We start from the raw sequence: 18618 nt of genomic DNA on the forward strand, positions 1-18618 counted from the left end.
AGTAAACATTCCTAAAGTTATCTGCCACATGGAGAGATTCTCAAAATGTTTTACCAGCAACAAAATCCTTCGAAACACTCTGACTCCTTCTAAAATCTGTCTATACTAAAGAGCGGCTCATGAAAGTTCTAGACTGACAGTTCTGGAGTCTGAAGTTCTCCATCAGCAGGCCAGGTGCATTATGGGCAGCAGCAGGGTAAACTTCCCCTTATCAATGGGCCATAACCCTTACCCGAAGAGATCACCTCTAAAACATGCCTCTCTGCTGTGGCTGGCTGCCAACGAGGAGGACAACGAGCACAATATATGGTGGTGGTTTCTGTGATGTGGATGCTCATCCACTGGAAACTGGATGATGACCCAACAAGCTCCTTTCATGCAGATCACCAAATGACCACTGGACCCCAACCCTGGCTCCCACACCAGGGGGCTTCCTCCAGGGCCCTGGGGGTGCTCAACCCCCCCCCCACCCCGCTCTGCTCCCACCCCACCTCTTCTCACCCTCACTCCACCAAGCCTCTTCCTGCCCAGTTCCACCCTCTCCCCCAAACACACCCTGTGCCTGCTCCTCCCTCCCAGTGCCTCCTGCCCGCCATGGAACAGCTGATATGTCAGCGCCTATGTCCCACACGCTCCCCTGGTTGGTAATTGTGACAGACAGGGCAGCTTCCTGCAAAATCTATGGGAGACCATATTGTATTAAGAGTATAAATGGTTTATGTATCATTGTGGGCAGGGATTATATGCACTCTGAAAATAAAAGGGGATGATTAAGGCACATCACTCAGGTTATAGCACTTCCAGAGAGTTAACACTTCCTGGGGAGGCTTATATGTTTTGATTCAGAACAGGTTCTCCAGAAACCAAAAAAGACAGAAAAGGGATTTTTGGATAAACAGCCCAAGCTTAAACTGACTGGGGGCCTTTGTTCTGGTTCCTGATATGGGCTTCTAACCACAGGGAAAACCTAACTGTGGGGTTTGAAGGACTGGCACCTACCATAGCCCTGTGTTGGAGTTGAGGGAAATGGGTGGTAAGCTTTTTAGCATGCTTGTAGGTTCTTTTGGTTTTATATGCTTTCTCTGTGTTAATGCTTTTTACCTTCAGAAAAAATGTGCTTGCTTAGAGAGAGCTGTGTGATAATTGTAACTGCTGGCAACACGCTGGTCATTGCCTTTGGCAAGAGAGCAAAGCACAGGCACGGACCTTTTCAGCAGACTGGCTTGCTCGGAATATAACAGGGTAGAAAAGGGAGCTGTAAAGACTTAAAACCCCCAGTCACAAGGGAGTGAGATGGGGGTCTCCACTCAGCAGAGGTGATGGCTAGGAACCAGAAACCTTTAAGTGGGTGCTCTCAAGGGACCAAGGAGGAGGAAATATAGGTGCCATTATCTTGAAACTGTGACAGTAGTGACAAAGTCACAGCAGGGAACTTGAACCCGTGACCTATGGCTGAAAAGCTCTATATCCCATTACCAGTCCTCAGGACCCTACTGGTCTCCATAAGACTGCAAAGTAACTTAATTTCTGTGGTGTTCCACAGACATGATAATTCCAAATATTATCCACCACAAAATGAGATGTTGATAAAATGTCATTTATCTGTGATCTTACTCTGAACTACTGGAAAAGTTAATCAAAATAACATCTTGCAAACAAAACAACATAGTACTCACCAAAATAAGGAAGCAAAAGCCAGCCTATGCTAATGACTAAAAAGAGAAGAGGACAATTTCAGAATGTTATTCATGTTACAATTGCTAAAATGTAAGGACATTTTTGGAAGTAGAAGAGGCTTCCTATTTCTACACCAGATCACTCAATAACCTCTCTTCTCCACAAATAAATTTGGTGTCTCTTGAACTTGTTTAGAGTTTCCACCATTTCAATCACCCTCACTGTTGGGGGATTCCAGGTGTTTATGATCTGGAGAGAAGTCGTCTTATTTCAGTCTCCTCTTTATTGTCCTCTTCCTAATTTTTGACTGGCATATTTTTCTGACCCCCTCTGCCAGTAATGGGGGTAGGGGGGGCGGAGTCTCATTGATTTTGTTACCCCTTTCATAATTTTGAAAATTTAGTACGCAAATTGATTGTTCAGCAGGAGACAATTTTGATTCTAGGAGAAATGAGAAAAGCCAATCGGGATATTTTTCATATTACAAAGAGAAAAGACCTATTTTCAGAAGTACAATGGGCCAAATTCATCCCAGGTATAACTCTACTGATATTAAAGGAGTTACAACAAGGATGATTTTGGCCCAGGTTATAAGGTAAACTAAACCATTCACTTACCTATAATCTTTCTTTGCTTTTAGAGTAATTTCATGTTTCATTCTTAACAAGCCTATAGCCTTTACCAGACAAACTGACTCAAAGAAACAATCTCTATGGAACACAAGGTGGAAAGCCACTGTTAGGATCTAAACTGCAACGAACACATACCAATTATTGAAAAGAACAGCATTCAAATAGTGTGTACATGTATACTGGGGGGTGGGGTGGGGCTGGTTTTTTGGTTTTTCTTTAAACAACTTCTGCAGGAAAGTTTCACCACCACATGATACTCCTCTTCAGAAGGCAGACACCACAATATTGTAAAATCAATTTTTAAATGGATTTCCTGTTTGTTTACTTATCTATCTATGCACTTTTGTATCTTTTTCCTTTAAAATACACACACAGAGATTATATATATATATATAATCTTACATTCACACACAAGAACACAATAATTTTCCAAATCTGGGTCCTGAACAAAAATTAAAAGTGATGGAGGTGTGAACAAATACAGAAAACCAGGAGCAATTATTCAAGTAATTCAGCAACAGAGGAGATGACTGGACCTGAAAAGGAGTCTGTCTGTCTACACCAGAGCCTCCCACTGAGAGCCAGTGACATCAGAAATAAACTGACAAAATGCCTTTAGAAGGTGGTGTGTGCCCAAGAAAAGTCAGAATGTCTAAGTGGCAGCGCTAAGCCACTGGGAAATGGAGGAAATAGTGTGTGAGGAGTTAATTGAACATGTGTGTGAGGTAGGGGGAGGGGAGACAGGAAGGTTGTAAAACTCCATAAACCAGATCATGCCACAGGGTAAAGAAAGAGCCCAGCTTTACTAGGAGCAAAGCTATAGAATCCACATTCTCCAGAACATACCTGTGTTGAGATTATATTATCCTTCTATTGCCATAGCTGCCCTCCTTAGCCTAAAGTACAAGAAACCCTGGAAGTGGCTGAACTCAGTGTTGTCTGTGTTTTGTTATATCTATCATTGTTTGTCTTTTTGGTCTTGTGATACGCCCATTTTTGAGAGTGTATGCTTTATAAATCCAATAATCATTTTGGATGGTAACATTATTAGCAAACATAAGACGATAATCACACAGCATTAATTATGGATTTCAGTTACATTCTTTATGGGGACCAGGCTACACATGATTTGTACAGTACTTAATTACAACTATGCCCTCTGACTATACACTATATCTTATGTTTATGATATTTAATTATAAAAATATCCAAATCAATTACTACTGTGAGAGCTCAAATTTAGGGCCTGATCCTGAAAATAATAGGACCTTACGAGTAACTTCACTGTCCCAGCTATACATATGCTTAAAGTTACTTTCATTTGAAAGTGTTTACGCAGGGTGAGAGTTATTTTCTCAGGCTTCCCTCACATATGATTCTTCCTAACAAAACAAAAACAAAAACCACACTTCCAGCAAGTGGCCATGGAAAATAAACTGATTTACAAAGGAAGTCACTTCTGTTTGCACATTACTTTAGAACGATATTATAGGCATGGGTGTAATTTGGAAGGGGCAGGCGGGCATTGCCCACCCAAACTGCAAGTTTCAGGCAGGTGCGGAATTTGCCCTCCACTCCCAACCCCACACACGGCGCCATTTGCCTGACTGGAGCTGCCCCCCCGCAACTACAGAAGTCAAACTACGCCTTTAGGATAGTTACATAAAACTAGAAGTTCCATTTCAACATTACTTCAATGCATCATGCCAAGTCTGAATATAGAAACTATTGTAAATGGAATATTGAGAGTTAGGATTCCCCAATTTTATTCTCAGCTTTGCCACTAACTCAGTGTTTTCTAGGGCTTAATCTCAGTTCATTTATAAAATGGGTAGAACATTCACCTATTTCACCCAGCTCCTGTATTTAGCTTGTTTATTGTTTGTAAAATGTAAGAGATCCTCAGATGAAAAGTGCAATATATTGGGCCAAGCAGACAACAAGCCTCATCAAAGGAGAATCTTGAAGCTAACGTACGAGACTGAGATTTAGGATATACATGTTTAATTCCAGGCTTTGCCATAGATTTTTTTGTGACCTGGGGCAAATCGCTAAATCTTTCTGTGCCTCAATTCCTCATCTGCATGGTGGATAACACTTCTCTTCTCTCATCTTTTGTCTCTCTGGTCTATTTATATTGTATGCTCTTTGGGGCAGGGACTATCCCTTACTATGGGTTAATAAATACAGTGTCTAACAAAATAGGGCCCCTATCTTGGTTGGGGCCTTTAGGCCCTAGAGTATTAATAAAATAAAATTATTAATAATAATAATCTAGAAATATCTAAAGACATAGAATCTATTCAAAAGTGAAAATTTTGTGCCCATTCAAATTTATGCAAATACATCAATTGGGCACACTTAAAATTATGCCTTTGTAAGATAGAGACCACAATTTCTATGCACAGTTCTCTGAGAAAACTCCATTATAAAATGTAACAGGAGCTTGTGGAATATTCCATGCTGGGAAGAAAATAAGCCACAGAAATTTGGTAAAGCAAAGTTTCCATACAAGTTCACCACTAGCAAGAAAGTTCTCTCAGTGAACTATAACACAATATGTTGGGATGAAAAATCTCAGGTGCGATTTGCAGCACGTTTATGCATATCAACAGGACTTTACTAGCTGGCTCCAGGGAAAAAAGTGGAAATTAATGAAGGAAAATGAAATAACCCAAATAGTGGATATACACATTCCATTTCTAGTACAGCAAAAATACCCATAATTATTTCTGGGAATAACTAAAATGGGATTCTGTTGATTAAGGTAATGAATATGTACACACTCTAGCTGATGTCAGTATAGTGTATTGTTTCAGAGTAACAGCCGTGTTAGTCTGTATTCGCAAAAAGAAAAGGAGTACTTGCAAGGTAGCCTATTTCCCCTTGTTTTTTTCCTACACCTCCCCCTCCCCCCAGACGTTCTGGTTAAACTTGGATAGTGGTCAGTTTGGATGAGCTATTGCCAGCAGGAGAGTGAGTTTGTGTGTGTGTGTGTGTGTCCCGGAAAGGGCGGGGGGTGAGAAAGCCTGGATTTGTGCTGGAAATGGCCCACCTTGATTACCATGCACATTGTAGGGAGAGTGGTCACTTTGGATGAGCTATTACCAGCAGGAGAGTGAGTTTGTGTGTGTATGGGGTGGGGGGGGGGTGAGAAAACCTGGATTTGTGCTGGAAATGGCCCACCTTGATTATCATGCACATTGTAGGGAGAGTGGTCACTTTGGATAAGCTATTACCAGCAGGAGAGTGAGTTTGTGTGTGTGGTTTTTGGAGGGGGGTGAGGGAGTGAGAGAACCTGGATTTATGCAGGAAATGGCCCACCTTGATTATCATGCACATTGTGAAGAGAGTTGTCACTTTGGATGGGCTATTACCAGCAGGAGAGTGAGTTTGTGTGTGGGGGGGGGGCGGAGGGTGAGAAAACCTGGATTTGTGCTGGAAATGGCCCAACTTGATGATCACTTTAGATAAGCTATTACCAGCAGGACAGTGGGGTGGGAGGAGGTATTGTTTCATGGTCTCTGTGTGTATATAATGTCTTCTGCAGTTTCCATGGTATGCATCTGATGAAGTGAGCTGTAGCTCACGAAAGCTCATGCTCAAATAAATTTGTATAGTGTAAGTTATGTTGCTCAGGGGGGTCAATAAGTCACCCCCTAAGCGAAATAAGTTGCACCGACCTAAGCACCAGTGTGGACAGTGCTATGACAGTGCTATGCTACAGTGCTAGCTTCTCCCAACAACATAGCTATCGCCGCTTGCGGGGGTTGGCATAATTAAGTAGACGGAAGAGCTCTCTCCTGTCAGCTTATGGCATCTGCACAAGCAGCCCTGCAAGCTCTGTAGCGTAGCCATAGCCTAACTTAACGGCACCTCTTCTCAACATGCTGCTCTCTGCTCTGAGGGAGCTCAAACTGAAGACACAGCAGTCCGGTTTTGGTTGGGTTTGTTTGTTTGGGTTTTTTTAAGTAAGTAGGGCAGCACAGGTTTCATGAGTCAGGGCCTAACCATTAGAGAAGCAAGAGCTAAGGGAGTATTTTATACCTGTAGTTTTAGAACGTAGAGAGTAGCTAGCCTATTTAACAATGGAAATAGAGGTTAGATCCCCAGATGAAGAGAGGAAACGTAACTGATAGGAGAAGAGGAATCAGATATAGTTCAAGGCACCACCTTCTATTTCCCCCAGAAGGCACGCATGTGCACAGCTGAAATGTATAACACGCAGATGCTTAGTCAATAGTGCAGCAGTAGCCACTGCTTGCTGCATTCCTCACAGCAGCAGCCAATAGGAACCCAAGGCAAGGGGGAATATCCACCTCTTACTTTCCCTGGAACCAGCTATGTCTCTTCTCTGCAGCAGCAGCTAATTCAATTTAATTCTACACAGAGCAATGTTCTAAGTGGAATTTATAAACCCACAAAAAATCATCGTCAAAGCCTAGTGAACCACTCACTGTGAAGCCTATTTAAAGTTCAACAATAAACACCAATAGATTAACTGATACAGAGCACCTTCAGAACTCAGTAAGTGCAGAAGTGGGGTTTCCACCTTCTGGTACAGATCATACTTGTTTATTTGTTTTAATCAGTCTCATAAAAGCTATATATGTAGCCAGAAGTTCAGGACTTTCTTAGGTAATACACAAATACAGAGCAGAGCAGGGTGCTAACCTAGACAGCATTCACCTAGACTAAGAATTTTTCTACCAGTTTTTATTTATTCATTATATTTCAGTGCCTGCATTTTGCTGCAGTAACTGTCTAGGCCTTTAGGTTAAGATTTTCAGAACTAGGAGCCTAAAGCTAAATTTCTAAATCCATATTTAGGCATCTGATTTTCAGAAGTGCTGAGCACCCAACACCTCCAGTGGGTTCAGTAAGAGCTGACAGGTGCTTAGCATTTTTGAAAGTCAGGCAGCTACCCAAATATGGACACAGGAGCTTAACTTTAGGGTTCTAGTTTAGAAAATCTTGGCCTTACTTGCTCTCTCTGTGCCCCTTTCCCCTGTGCTATGTAATACAAATGAAGGAAAAAGATTAATAAATACTTTGCCCTTTCCACCCAAAGATCTCTCAGCCCTTTACAGACAAATAATTATGCCTTGCAATATCCCAGGAGATCCGGATCATTATCTTCAGAAATTAAACCAGGGCACAAGAAGTGAAGTGTCTTACCACAGGATACACAGAGAGTCAGTGGCAAAAGCAGGGGTAGAACACAAGCCTCTTGACTCCCAGTCTTAACTTAAACCATACCTCCTGTGAGTCTCGTATGAGGGGAAAGGACACTGGAAAATGTGATCCTGACATATATTAAATACACACCATCCAGTTACATTTTAAAGGTGGTCTACAGAGATTATGACATAACAAGTACCAAGGGGGTGAAATGTGAGCAACTGAAAGGGGAAGGGCTACTTATTCAGGCAGTTTATAACCTTGTTTTTGTTAATATTAATTCCCCAGGAAATCAATCAGAACTTCAACCCTGACATGGGGAGAAAACTCTCCTTTACAGACAGAAGAGTTCAATCTCCTGATCCATTTGAGCAGTGGCCTTTCTGTTCAAAAGGAGCATATTACTGCCACTGGTAACTACCTTTGTGGATACTTGCCAGCCAGAATCTGGACTGAGCCCACCAACCCACGTCACATAGGCAACCACAAAAAGAACTGTATCCCTGGGATCTCTATCTTAGACACTTAAATAATTGCAGTGGCAATGACTCGTACGCACTAGCAAAGTGGGCTGAGCTTGACCTAATGATGTAGCACAAAGTAAGCTTCATCTCCCATTATCAATCCCCCGAGCCACTTTTCCAACAATGGCATTTAGAAAACCATTCTCTCCCTTAGGCATCAGAAAAAAGTTGGGTAGCCATCAGTTGAAGCAGATGAATGAAGACTAAGTTAAGCAGCTGCTGCTCAAGAGCTAACATTACAATTTTAATGGAAAGGAAACTGCCTATTTTATCCTACCCAGTCTAATAAGAAATTCTGATAATTCATAGAAGGAAAGCATCGTCAATAATTATCATGCTCCTGACAATTGGCATAAATATGTCTTTAATATTAACTTGAAAGCTGTTATTACAAAGAAAATGAAAGAGCATTCATTCCTACAAATGCAATGCAAAGCGAAATACTAATGATGTTGTAGGCATGGAGTTATGAGTAAGTGAGAAGAAAGGAAAAGTGGGAATGTTCCTCTCTCTATATTTTAAAGGGACACTATCAACTAAATCAGGTAAACATGTTTGCTTACAATGTCATTAACATAACCGTATATTACGAAAGATGACCTGTAAAGGGAAGGAGGACTTGTGGCACCTTAGAGACTAACAAATTTATTTCAGCATAAGCTTTCGTGAGCTTTCATGATGCATCCGATGAAGTGAGCTGTAGCTCACAAAAGCTTATGCTCAAATAAATTTGTTAGTCTCTAAGGTGCCAGAAGTCCTCCTTTTCTTTTTGCAGATACAAACTAACACGGCTGCTACTCTGAGACCTGTAAAGGATTATTTTTAAATGGGTTTGTGCCTGTTTTGCTTCTTTATGATGGATAATAAAATCTTGAAAGGAGTTCTTAATTATTTTTTTTAACTTTAGAAATATTATGAATGTCAGCTCCAGTCTTCCCAGGTTTTACCTGAGGACCTCTGGGATGTTAATGGAGAGATCTCACACCCTAAAGGGCTGGCGGCCTCAGATCTTTAACAAGAGCTTTATTTATTTAAAATGTTAGACACTGGAGTTTAGTAGGTCTTAGCACAACACACAATTCTATTGAAAGAAGTTTTAAAATCCAATATACTTTCTAATATTTTATGCTTTTTTCCTTTTCTGCATTTGTCTCAGCTTTGACTATACACATTGATCAAATTCATTTAACTTTTAAAAATATATAGTTGGTTTCACTTTCAGATTCCCAATGCTGCAATATTTGGACACAAGAGAGCATTTACTGTTTTTTTTAAAAAGCAATTATCTCCATGGAATTTAATAAAAAGTCATGGAAACATTTCTATTGGTTTTAGATCTTACAGAGAACAGGGGATATTGTGAAGGCCAAAAGAATAACTGGGTTAAAAAAAGAATTAGATATGTTCATGGAGGGTAGGTCCACCAATGGCTATTAGCCCTAACCCTCAGACTGCTGGAAGCTGGGCATGGATGGAAGAGAATGGATCGCTCAATAAATTGCCGTGTTTTGTTCATTCCCTCTGAAGCATCTGGCATTGGTGACTGCCGGAAGACAGGATACTGGACTGGATGGACCACTGGTCTGATCCAGAATAGCTATTCTTATGTTCTTAATTGTTTTACAATTAAGCTGAATCTGAACTGAAGTTTCCCTTTAAAAAGGTGAGTTTTGTTTTTTTAAAGTCAGAGTGATAAGGAATTGCATCAAATGCAAATATTGTAGCCAATGGCTTTTTCTTTCCTTCAATATATTTGCAAAATTACTTTTATCCTTGTTTCCACATGCTGAATGTGGTTTTGGTTGTGAGAGAAGGAATATATTTGGTATCAAAGCTCTAGCGGCTGTAGTGTGGTTTTGAATTCCCACAGTATTGCTCTGGCAGGCCAGATACTAATGGAATCACAGGCTGGAGAGGGTTTTCAGTATTGCCAACCCCAAACATTCAAAAATAATGAGTCAGGCCCCCCAGAATAATATTGGCTTAAAAACCTAAGATTTTAAAAAATAGTAAGTGTTGGCTTCTTTATATTTGACTACTGAGGTTTGGGGACCTTTAGGGTAACAATTTCAAACTTTTCTCTACAACCATAAAGTCTCAAAACTTACAGCTTTCATCAAAAAAAAAAAAAAAAAAAAAAAAGTAATTCTCACATAATCACATGAATTCAGGAGCAAGGGCTTTTAGAAAGACATCAAATACCACGAGATCCTTGATAAAAGTGTGAGAGTTGGCAATACAGGGTTTTGATCCACTGAAAGAAAGAGATGGTATTGATTCTTTATAACTAGAACTCTGATATTTTCTAAAATACAATTCTCCAGTCTCCTCTGGATGGTGGAAGAGCCCCATTCAGCCAAGGGCACGGGTGAAATCTTTAGATAAAAGGTATGAAATGTATCAAAAACCAGCCAGCTTCTCCCTTACAGCCCAAACTCTATTTTTCTTCTGCAGAGTATATGGACTTCACAGGAGAAGGCATTTCTTTTGCTTTGCAATTTCCGAGTGATCTCTTTCGGTGTGACATTATATTTTGTAATCTGTCAGTTTTGTACAGCAATGCATATTTACAATTGGTGTAAAATTGTTTACACGGTTGCCTGCAAGATATGTTCTATAAATTGCTAAATGGAGAACTATTGAAAATTATACGTAATGGACAGTTTAAAGAAGCGGGGAAAAAAAAGGAATGGGAAACACAAAGAACTAAGAGTACTGTTCAGATAAGAGTGCTCAAAATTTTGGGAGTGTTTTAACACTCTCTGAAATCACTAGCAAAACTATTTCCTACACTGTGTGAGAGAGAGAGATTGCACATATACACCCAGATAACATGATAGAAGAAGAAAAGAAAATGGAGCAAATTTAACTCCATTTTTGACATAGCCATCGGAGATACTATACTGCTATTCACTGAGAAGAACCTGCACATACAGGACTGAAATTTAGAGTAATAAAAAGCTCTGAAGCTACAGAAGTCTGCAAGGAACAACTGATCTCTGCTTTAGCAATTCTGAAAATTCAATAGGATTTCAATACTCCATACAAATACTTAGGGTCACAAACAAATGGCTTCAGATTGTTTTTCTGAAGGTTCATAAAGCAAAAATAAAGAAGCAGCTTCTATATTCATCCTGCTTAGAGGGAAGGATTATAATAAATCCTGTAAAACAGTAACAAAAACTAGTATGCAGTCAAACACCTACTGCTCCTAACCGTATGACCAGAGCTCTGTCCTTGTAGAGCTTTTCAGCTTATGGTGATAGAAGGAGTACTTGTGGCACCTTAGAGACTAACCAATTTATTTGAGCATGAGCTTTCGTGAGCTACAGCTCACTTCATCGGATGCGTACCGTGGAAACTGCAGCAGACTTTATATACACACAGAGATCATGAAACAATACCATGATCTCTGTGTGTATATAAAGTCTGCTGTAGTTTCCACGGTATGCATCCGATGAAGTGAGCTGTAGCTCACGAAAGCTCATGCTCAAATAAATTGGTTAGTCTCTAAGGTGCCACAAGTACTCCTTTTCTTTTTGCGAATACAGACTAACACGGCTGTTACTCTGAAATCTGTCATTATGGTGATAGAGATGCTTAACAGTTCAGCGGGGCCAGAGCAACACACCTGAAGAGTTCTTACATGCCATACAGGCAAGAACCCAGATTGCCCATACTTCCCACCTATAAAGAACTTGGGTACAAATTCTTATCTCCCAGCTGTTACTTTCATCCTCCAGCTCCAACCCAGACACAGGTCCCTGTTCCTGAAGAAGGAGGATAATCTTATGCTTAAGGCACTAGACTGGAACGCCAAACACCTGGGCTCAATTTCCAGCTGTGCCAGTATATTCTTGGGAAAATTACTTAACCTCTCTATGCATCAGTTCCTAGCCTATGAAATAGGGAAAGTGAGACCTCTCTATGCAACACTGATGCTGAGAGGATAAATTCATTAATATTTGTGAAGGGCTCAAATAATATGGTGATGGGGCCCATAAAATCCCTATAAAAATGGAGAGGAATCTCTATCTCCCACTCTCCTACTACCTATACAGAAGCTCTGTTTTCCCACAGTTACTAGCATCACCCCGGTGCAGTGCAAGTTACATTGTAAAGTGCTGACAATAATATGCATGAAATTAAGAAGTTCTATCACATTTCGGGGGGAGGGCGGGCGCAGAATACGTCAGCAAGTCTCCATCCATTTCCTGGCTAGCCATGCTGCCCTTCCTCTCCAACAACCCCCTACATGTTCCTAACATGAGGAGAGAACTGTATCAGTGCCCATTTCTACCACAGATTTTACACTTTGCTCAACAAGGCCCTGAATAGACAACTATGAAACTAACCACTCAATGCCCAAAATGCAGAACCACAGATGCAAAAGACCAACAACTTAACAAGTTGCCATGCAGTGAATGGTACCAGTCCTGGATGGGAGAGCCTAAACTAATAGTATGCATGGAGGAACCAAAACTCTGTTTCTGCAGCTGCACCTTGGGATAGAGTAACAAAGAACGAGAATGAGATTTTCCTTGCACTTTTCAGTGTGTATATTTAATTTAAAAGCAGGGAAACAATAGGTGGAATGCACCGTCTATTCCAGCCCAGAGAAAGAGGAAAAGCCTGATTTCATTTTAGAAAAATGTAGTCAGTGCAACTCCCGCTCTTTTTCTTCCTGGGTCAAAGTCTAGGCAGCCTGCCATTTCAGAACCAGCCAAACACGTTAAACCTGCCTGTGACACCCACCCACGTTGCAGGATCCCACCTTTGCTATCCTTGAAAGTCTCATCACAGGATTCAGCCACTCAGGATGCTCCCCTCTTGTGCCTTAGCTGCTCAAGATTCAAGTCTCACTCAGTGTGGGCATGGGGGGGAAGGGGGAGGTGGTAATCCCAGACCATGCACAGTTGTCATTTAGTGACAACAGGCCCCCCAGCACAGAGAACTGCCGAATTTGCTGAGGCACTGCAATGGGATCTTTCAGAATGAAGGAGAGGGAGTGATGAACCATTGGAAGGTGTGGGGTGATACGGGAAGCTGCCAAAGTGCAGGAAAAGGGAAGTGGCAGTTTGGAGCCTTGCGTTTCAGACAAGGGTCGAAATGGAAAAAAAAGTGGTACTCTCTGAAATTCCCACTTGAGACACCAAAACAAGACTCCACTGACAGCTCATCTTCATAGTAAGACGGTCCCTATCCTTTCCTGCATGCTTCAATCAAAGTTATTTATTTTATACAGACGTCAATTACTGACATTAGGATTCAGAGTTAACAACCCATCTGAAATAAACCGGGCGGTTCTCAAAGCTGTTGTTCCACGCTGTCTGCAAACTCAAGCAGGTATCACTATATCAGTTACACTCACTTCATATTTTGAAAGTCTTTGCAACCACGAGAGAGCTAGGGACTTTTCATTTAGTGTATGCTTTCATTTTTTTAAAAAGTGCCCAGATAAAAGAACAAGTTCGCCATGACCCAGCCCAGTTCGACTTCTGGATGCAGAAAGAGAGAACCTCAGTGTTTTCCCAGATATGTATATTGCGCTGAAAGTTCATGTTTCCCTACCACTAATATCATCATCATCATCATTATTATTGTTATAGGTGGAGCTGACAGTGTCACCTATAGTTAAGGTTGCCCAACACTTCCCATTATAAGAACCTGTTGCCAGTTGCTTAAAACTTTACCAAATTTTAACCATTCGGACAGAAATTTTCCAGGCTGGTTATCTGCATCAGGCTGAAATTATTTTTTGTGTGGAAAATAATAGCAAAAACGGTTTGGCCATTTCAGCAAATGAAATCAAAGCAAAAGACGTTGCTTTGCCCATGTTCAAAAAAAAATGCTTAGAACCATTGAGAAGCTCTTGTGCCTCCATGCTTTGGAGGAGGGATTTGAAATTTGGCTGGGGGGTCATGCTGGTGTCAGGGATGTTCCCGTGAGAATCTGATCAAGTTATAATCCTCTGAACAATCACAGTTCAGTCGTTAGAATTTGGCATGCTCTGTCCCCTGAGAGCTCCTATGTGCTGACCGGACTGGGTACATGCCATTCCCACAGCACGATTGGGCATGCTCCATCCCAACATGGCAGGGGGTAAGCAGGACTTTCCCTGTTACTGCAGCTGCCAGGGGCTGCTGCGGCACTGAGCCCAGAAACTGAAAGCCGGCAGATTGTCCCTCTTGTGCTCTCAGTGCTGACCTGGCTGACACACAGGCAGCATGGAGAAGGAGGAGGAAGCAGCTTTTCTGCTGAGGATACAAACTGGACCACAAGGAGAGGTAGACTGAGCAGATTAGGACAAGGAGCCTGATGGAGGAAGACTGGGAGGGCAGGGGATACTGGGACAGGCTGACAAGGAGACTGGATGCTGGAGGGAGGGAACTGGGATAGGGAGGGACTGAGAGCGTGCGGGGCATGGGAGGACAGATCAAATGAGGAGCCAGAGAGGATAGAGACTGGAACTAGCTGGGCAAGGAGACTGTGATATAGACCCAGGGGAAGGAGACTGGGCGCTAGAGTGGTGGTGGTGGTGCGGGGCAGGAAGTGAGAATTGGATAACGAGCAGGGGGAGAAGGATGAAGACTGGAACTAGCTAGGGGAGGAGACTGGGATGAGGAGCTGGAGGGGGAAGAGGAAAAGAGAGGAACAAGACAGCACTGGCCCAGAGACAGGTTTGGAGGGGAGGAGAGAAGAGGGTGCCCACTACAGCACAATTCCTTCCAGAATCTGGAAAGGAAATCCAGCGTCCTGAGTCTCAACATTCCTCTGTTGTCAGTAAATATCACTGAAATCCACCGGCAAAGAGCATGTGCCTCATCCCCCTGTAGTGCTGGTTCACAGAAGATGACAAGTCTATGGAGAGGATGTAATTTCAACACAAGATGCTTATAGAGCATCTTTCATCCCAAGATGATGTACAGATTCTACAAACAATATATGTGTGTGCACACACACAGGGGAATTGTTCCATTCATCCCCCCACCAAATGTGGACATCTCTCAGATTTAACACAAAAGCTATTTAACCCACAGCAACACCACATAACAGCTTAGAAAAGGACTTCTTAGCTACTCACTTTCACTACAAGAAATAATATTCTTCTCTTGCACTGGTTAGTTACAATCAATTATCCAGTGTAATGTTTACAACACTTCCCAGAAATATCAAACCTATTGTCTAGGCCCACGCTGGTAGTAGGAGGGAGGAGTATTTGTTACATCACTTTCCCCATGTGCTATAAATAGCTTTCAAACACTTACATTTTTAAAAGAAGGTATAGCTGCAGACTGAAGTAGTTTGCGAACAGCGTGAGACACAGTGTTGTGGTTCCCCTCGGCTTGAAGCACTTGTTCTTCTAGAAAAGAGACATGGCGTCCAACCATTTTAACAAATGCCTGTGGGGGGGGGGGGGGGGGACAGAAAAAAATCTAATGAGAATTACCAGCATCTGCACACTGGTTTTCAATACTATCCTGGCTACTGATCCAGAGTCAAATCAATGGCTTCAGCAAGATACCAGAATGCACTATTATTAATAGGAGTCGCAAACGGGATGCATTTTCAAACCTGGACTCTAATTTTCCACCTATAACCAGTAAGATGAGTAATTACTCACGGGGGCAAATGATTTAGTGCCATTTTTTTCAATACACCTCAAATGCACAATTTTGCTCCTTGTTTGCACACAGACTAGATGAGCACTTGCACACTGGCTGAAAATCTGACCACAGACATCCAACTACACTATTTGCTTGCACCTAAAAACTGGGTGGCTAGAAGACTAAACTCATTTGCACTCATAATTGGTTGTGGGTAGAAAACAGCAGAAGCAAAATTATTATTAGTCTTAGTGACTAGACAGAGGTATCTGAACTTCTGGCCTATGACATCCTCTGACTTCTTGTTGAGCCCTGTTGTAAGAAGAGTTGGGCACTGGAGTGTTCTAGCTGAACGATCACCAGGTTCAGATCCACAGAACAGTGACACGCCAAATCAATCACAAGCAGAGAAACGGAGTCTCCATCTCGCAAGGACGGCACGAGTCCCGCTAGACATCCTAGAATGCCAAGTCAGGGCAGCCAGGATAAAAATAGCTCCCACTAACTTTTTTTTTTTTTACCTGCAGCTGAGTGACACTCAAAGGTGCGAAATTCTTTTCTACCTTTGTAAACATCAAATAAAATAATACATCACTTCCCATATGATCCTTTCAGCTGAATGCCCCTCACTGGTCAGCACAAGCTTCAGACACACATTGGAACTGGCTTTTGGAAAAAAACTGATCCATGTATCCAAATGTTCACAATAGAGTGATCACTAAAACCCAGATTCCACTGTAATACTCTCCCATGTACACACAAATTGCTACAAGGCAGAGTTTATAGGACTGTCTTAATTGTGAGCTCTCTGCAGCAGGTACTCTCTTACTTTATCTTTCTATAGAACCCACTTTGTACTTTGCTGAATCAAGGCTTTGAAGAGTAGCTCTAGTCTGAAAATAAATCTTGTACAAACGACACCACCTTATTCAACAGATCGGTGACAGGGACAGGGAGAGTTATTTTGCTACTTTGTAAAGGGGCTGAGCTCAAAGCTTGAGAAATGCCCACCTAGAATTGATGCCATGAACATTTAGCTTCTTCCACTTCTCCGAGTCAGTTAAAAATGATATTAAACATTATGTGATTTATCTTGTCATGTTTTAATTATATTCATCCCAGAGGCAACCTTGCCCTGAGCTGACACTGTAATTTTAATATACTGCTTACTAAATATGGTGAGGACATCATTTTAGTGAGTCGTACTGGCTTCCCTCATTCAGGATACAGCAAACACTAAAATGCTGCTGAAGAGGGGAGCACAGAGATATCTTTTACACAGTTACACAAGACTATTATCAACAAGCTGAAACTGATGGACATGAGACCTGACTTTCTTTTTTTTAAAACAGTAAACACCATGGCATAAATCTCCCTACAAGTCACCAAGACCCTGATCATTATGAATACCTTATATCTAATACTCAGAGTTGGTGAATCAGAAAAATAAATTATTCTTTAAGGCCCCAATCCCACAAGCACTTACACAAGTGCTATATTTTAGGCAAGAGTCCCACTGTTTTAAAACAAACAAGCAAACAAAAAACATACAGCCAAAGGGAACAAAATTAGTTGCAAATATGTGAGCACTCCGCACAAATCCAGAGAGAGGGCAACCTCAGAAGCACATTTCCCCGAACGCAAAACTCAATGCAACAAACCTCTAATTTATCAACTTTGGCATAGATGTTGTTCATTTCTACCACCTTGGCTTTAATGAGTGGAATGGTCTCGTCCAGGATCTGGGATGTATCGCTTCTAATCTGCACAGAAAACAAAGTATCTCACAGCAGAAAGCATCATCGTGATAAATACACAGCACCTCAACAGCAACTTTCACCTGACCGTTTCAAAGCACAAGCATTAGTAGGCCAAGACATAATGGGCTTAATCTGCAGCAAGGGAGATTTAGGTTAGATATTAGGAAAAACTTTCTACCTCTAAGGGTAGTTAAGTTTTAGAATAGGCTTCCAAGGGAGGTTTTTAAGAATAGGTTGGACAAACACCTGTCAGGGATAGTCTGGGACTCTAGGTTTATTTGGTCCTGGTTCTCCGCAGGGTGCTGGGCTTGATGACCTATTGGCGATTGTTCCAGCCCAACATTTCTATGATTCTGTGATTAATTAGGCAAATTACAAAACACCCCATTGAAACAGCTAGTGTTCTACCCAGGATACAAATGAGGAAACTGAAGTTATATGACTTTCCTAAGTCATTCAGGGAGTCAGTGGAAGAGCCAGGAGTAGAACCCATGATCCTGAGTGCAAGCCCTTGCCTCCTCCCAGTCTAACAACTAGACCCAAACTACTTCCCCACAAATCTTTTCTCAAAAGAGCTTTTCATTTTCCGTTCAGCAGTTCTGCTGTCAATACAACTAACAATGGTTAAAAATGTATTTATTTTCCTTCCATCCCCTGACTTTGATTTGATCAGAGAGGAATTGATTCATATTGGGAGGAATACAATTTCAAACAGTTTTTGATAAGGATAGCCTGTAGTTTAGCCTACAGCTATCAGCCCTGGTAGCCGATGGGGGGAAAAAAAAAAAAGGTTGATTTTTAGAGCTTGTGTACAATTAAAACGCCGTGCCACTGCATTGCTTCAGTGCAGACACTACCTACGATGACAGGAGGAGTTCTCCAACTGGTGTAGGTAATCCACCTCCCTGAGAGGCGGTAGGTCTTCCACTGACCTAGCGCTGTGTACACAGGGAGTTAGGTCAGTTTATCTAAACCGCTCAGGGGGGTGGATTTGTCACACCCCTGACAAACGTAAACTGACCTAATTTTCTAGTGTAGACCATGCCTTAGCTGTCATCAAATCCAATAAGAAAGGCAGAGACAGTTTACACTTAACTAACATTGTTCGATTTGTGCTGTAGACAGGCACAAAGCACAGAAATGTAGGAACTGTCATCCTGAATCAGACCTGTGGTCCATCTAGTACAGTATTTTGTCTGTAACAGTGGGCTATATCTAGGGTTACCAGATAGCAACT

At 41.7% G+C, this 18618-nt stretch overlaps 1 protein-coding gene across 5 annotated transcripts in view; it reads right to left on the reverse strand.

Annotated features, from left to right (window-relative positions):
- The window catches only part of BCAS4 (breast carcinoma amplified sequence 4), a 60264-nt gene that overhangs the window by 21162 nt on the left and 20484 nt on the right, over window positions 1–18618 (reverse strand). For 3 of the 5 annotated variants that reach the window (XM_048819530.2, XM_048819531.2, XM_048819532.2), the window contains exons 3-4: window positions 17283–17384; window positions 15283–15417 (exon numbers count right to left, since the gene is read on the reverse strand). In XM_048819530.2, coding sequence (XP_048675487.1) covers window positions 15283–15417; window positions 17283–17384 — 237 coding nt within the window. Of the gene's footprint in view, window positions 1–1685; window positions 1713–15282; window positions 15418–17282; window positions 17385–18618 lie in introns of those variants that run through there. The other 2 variants (XM_048819535.2, XM_048819534.2) reach the window with 2 other exon arrangements.

This window comes from Caretta caretta, chromosome 13, assembly GCF_965140235.1.
Source record: "Caretta caretta isolate rCarCar2 chromosome 13, rCarCar1.hap1, whole genome shotgun sequence".
Taxonomy (NCBI): domain Eukaryota; kingdom Metazoa; phylum Chordata; order Testudines; family Cheloniidae; genus Caretta; species Caretta caretta.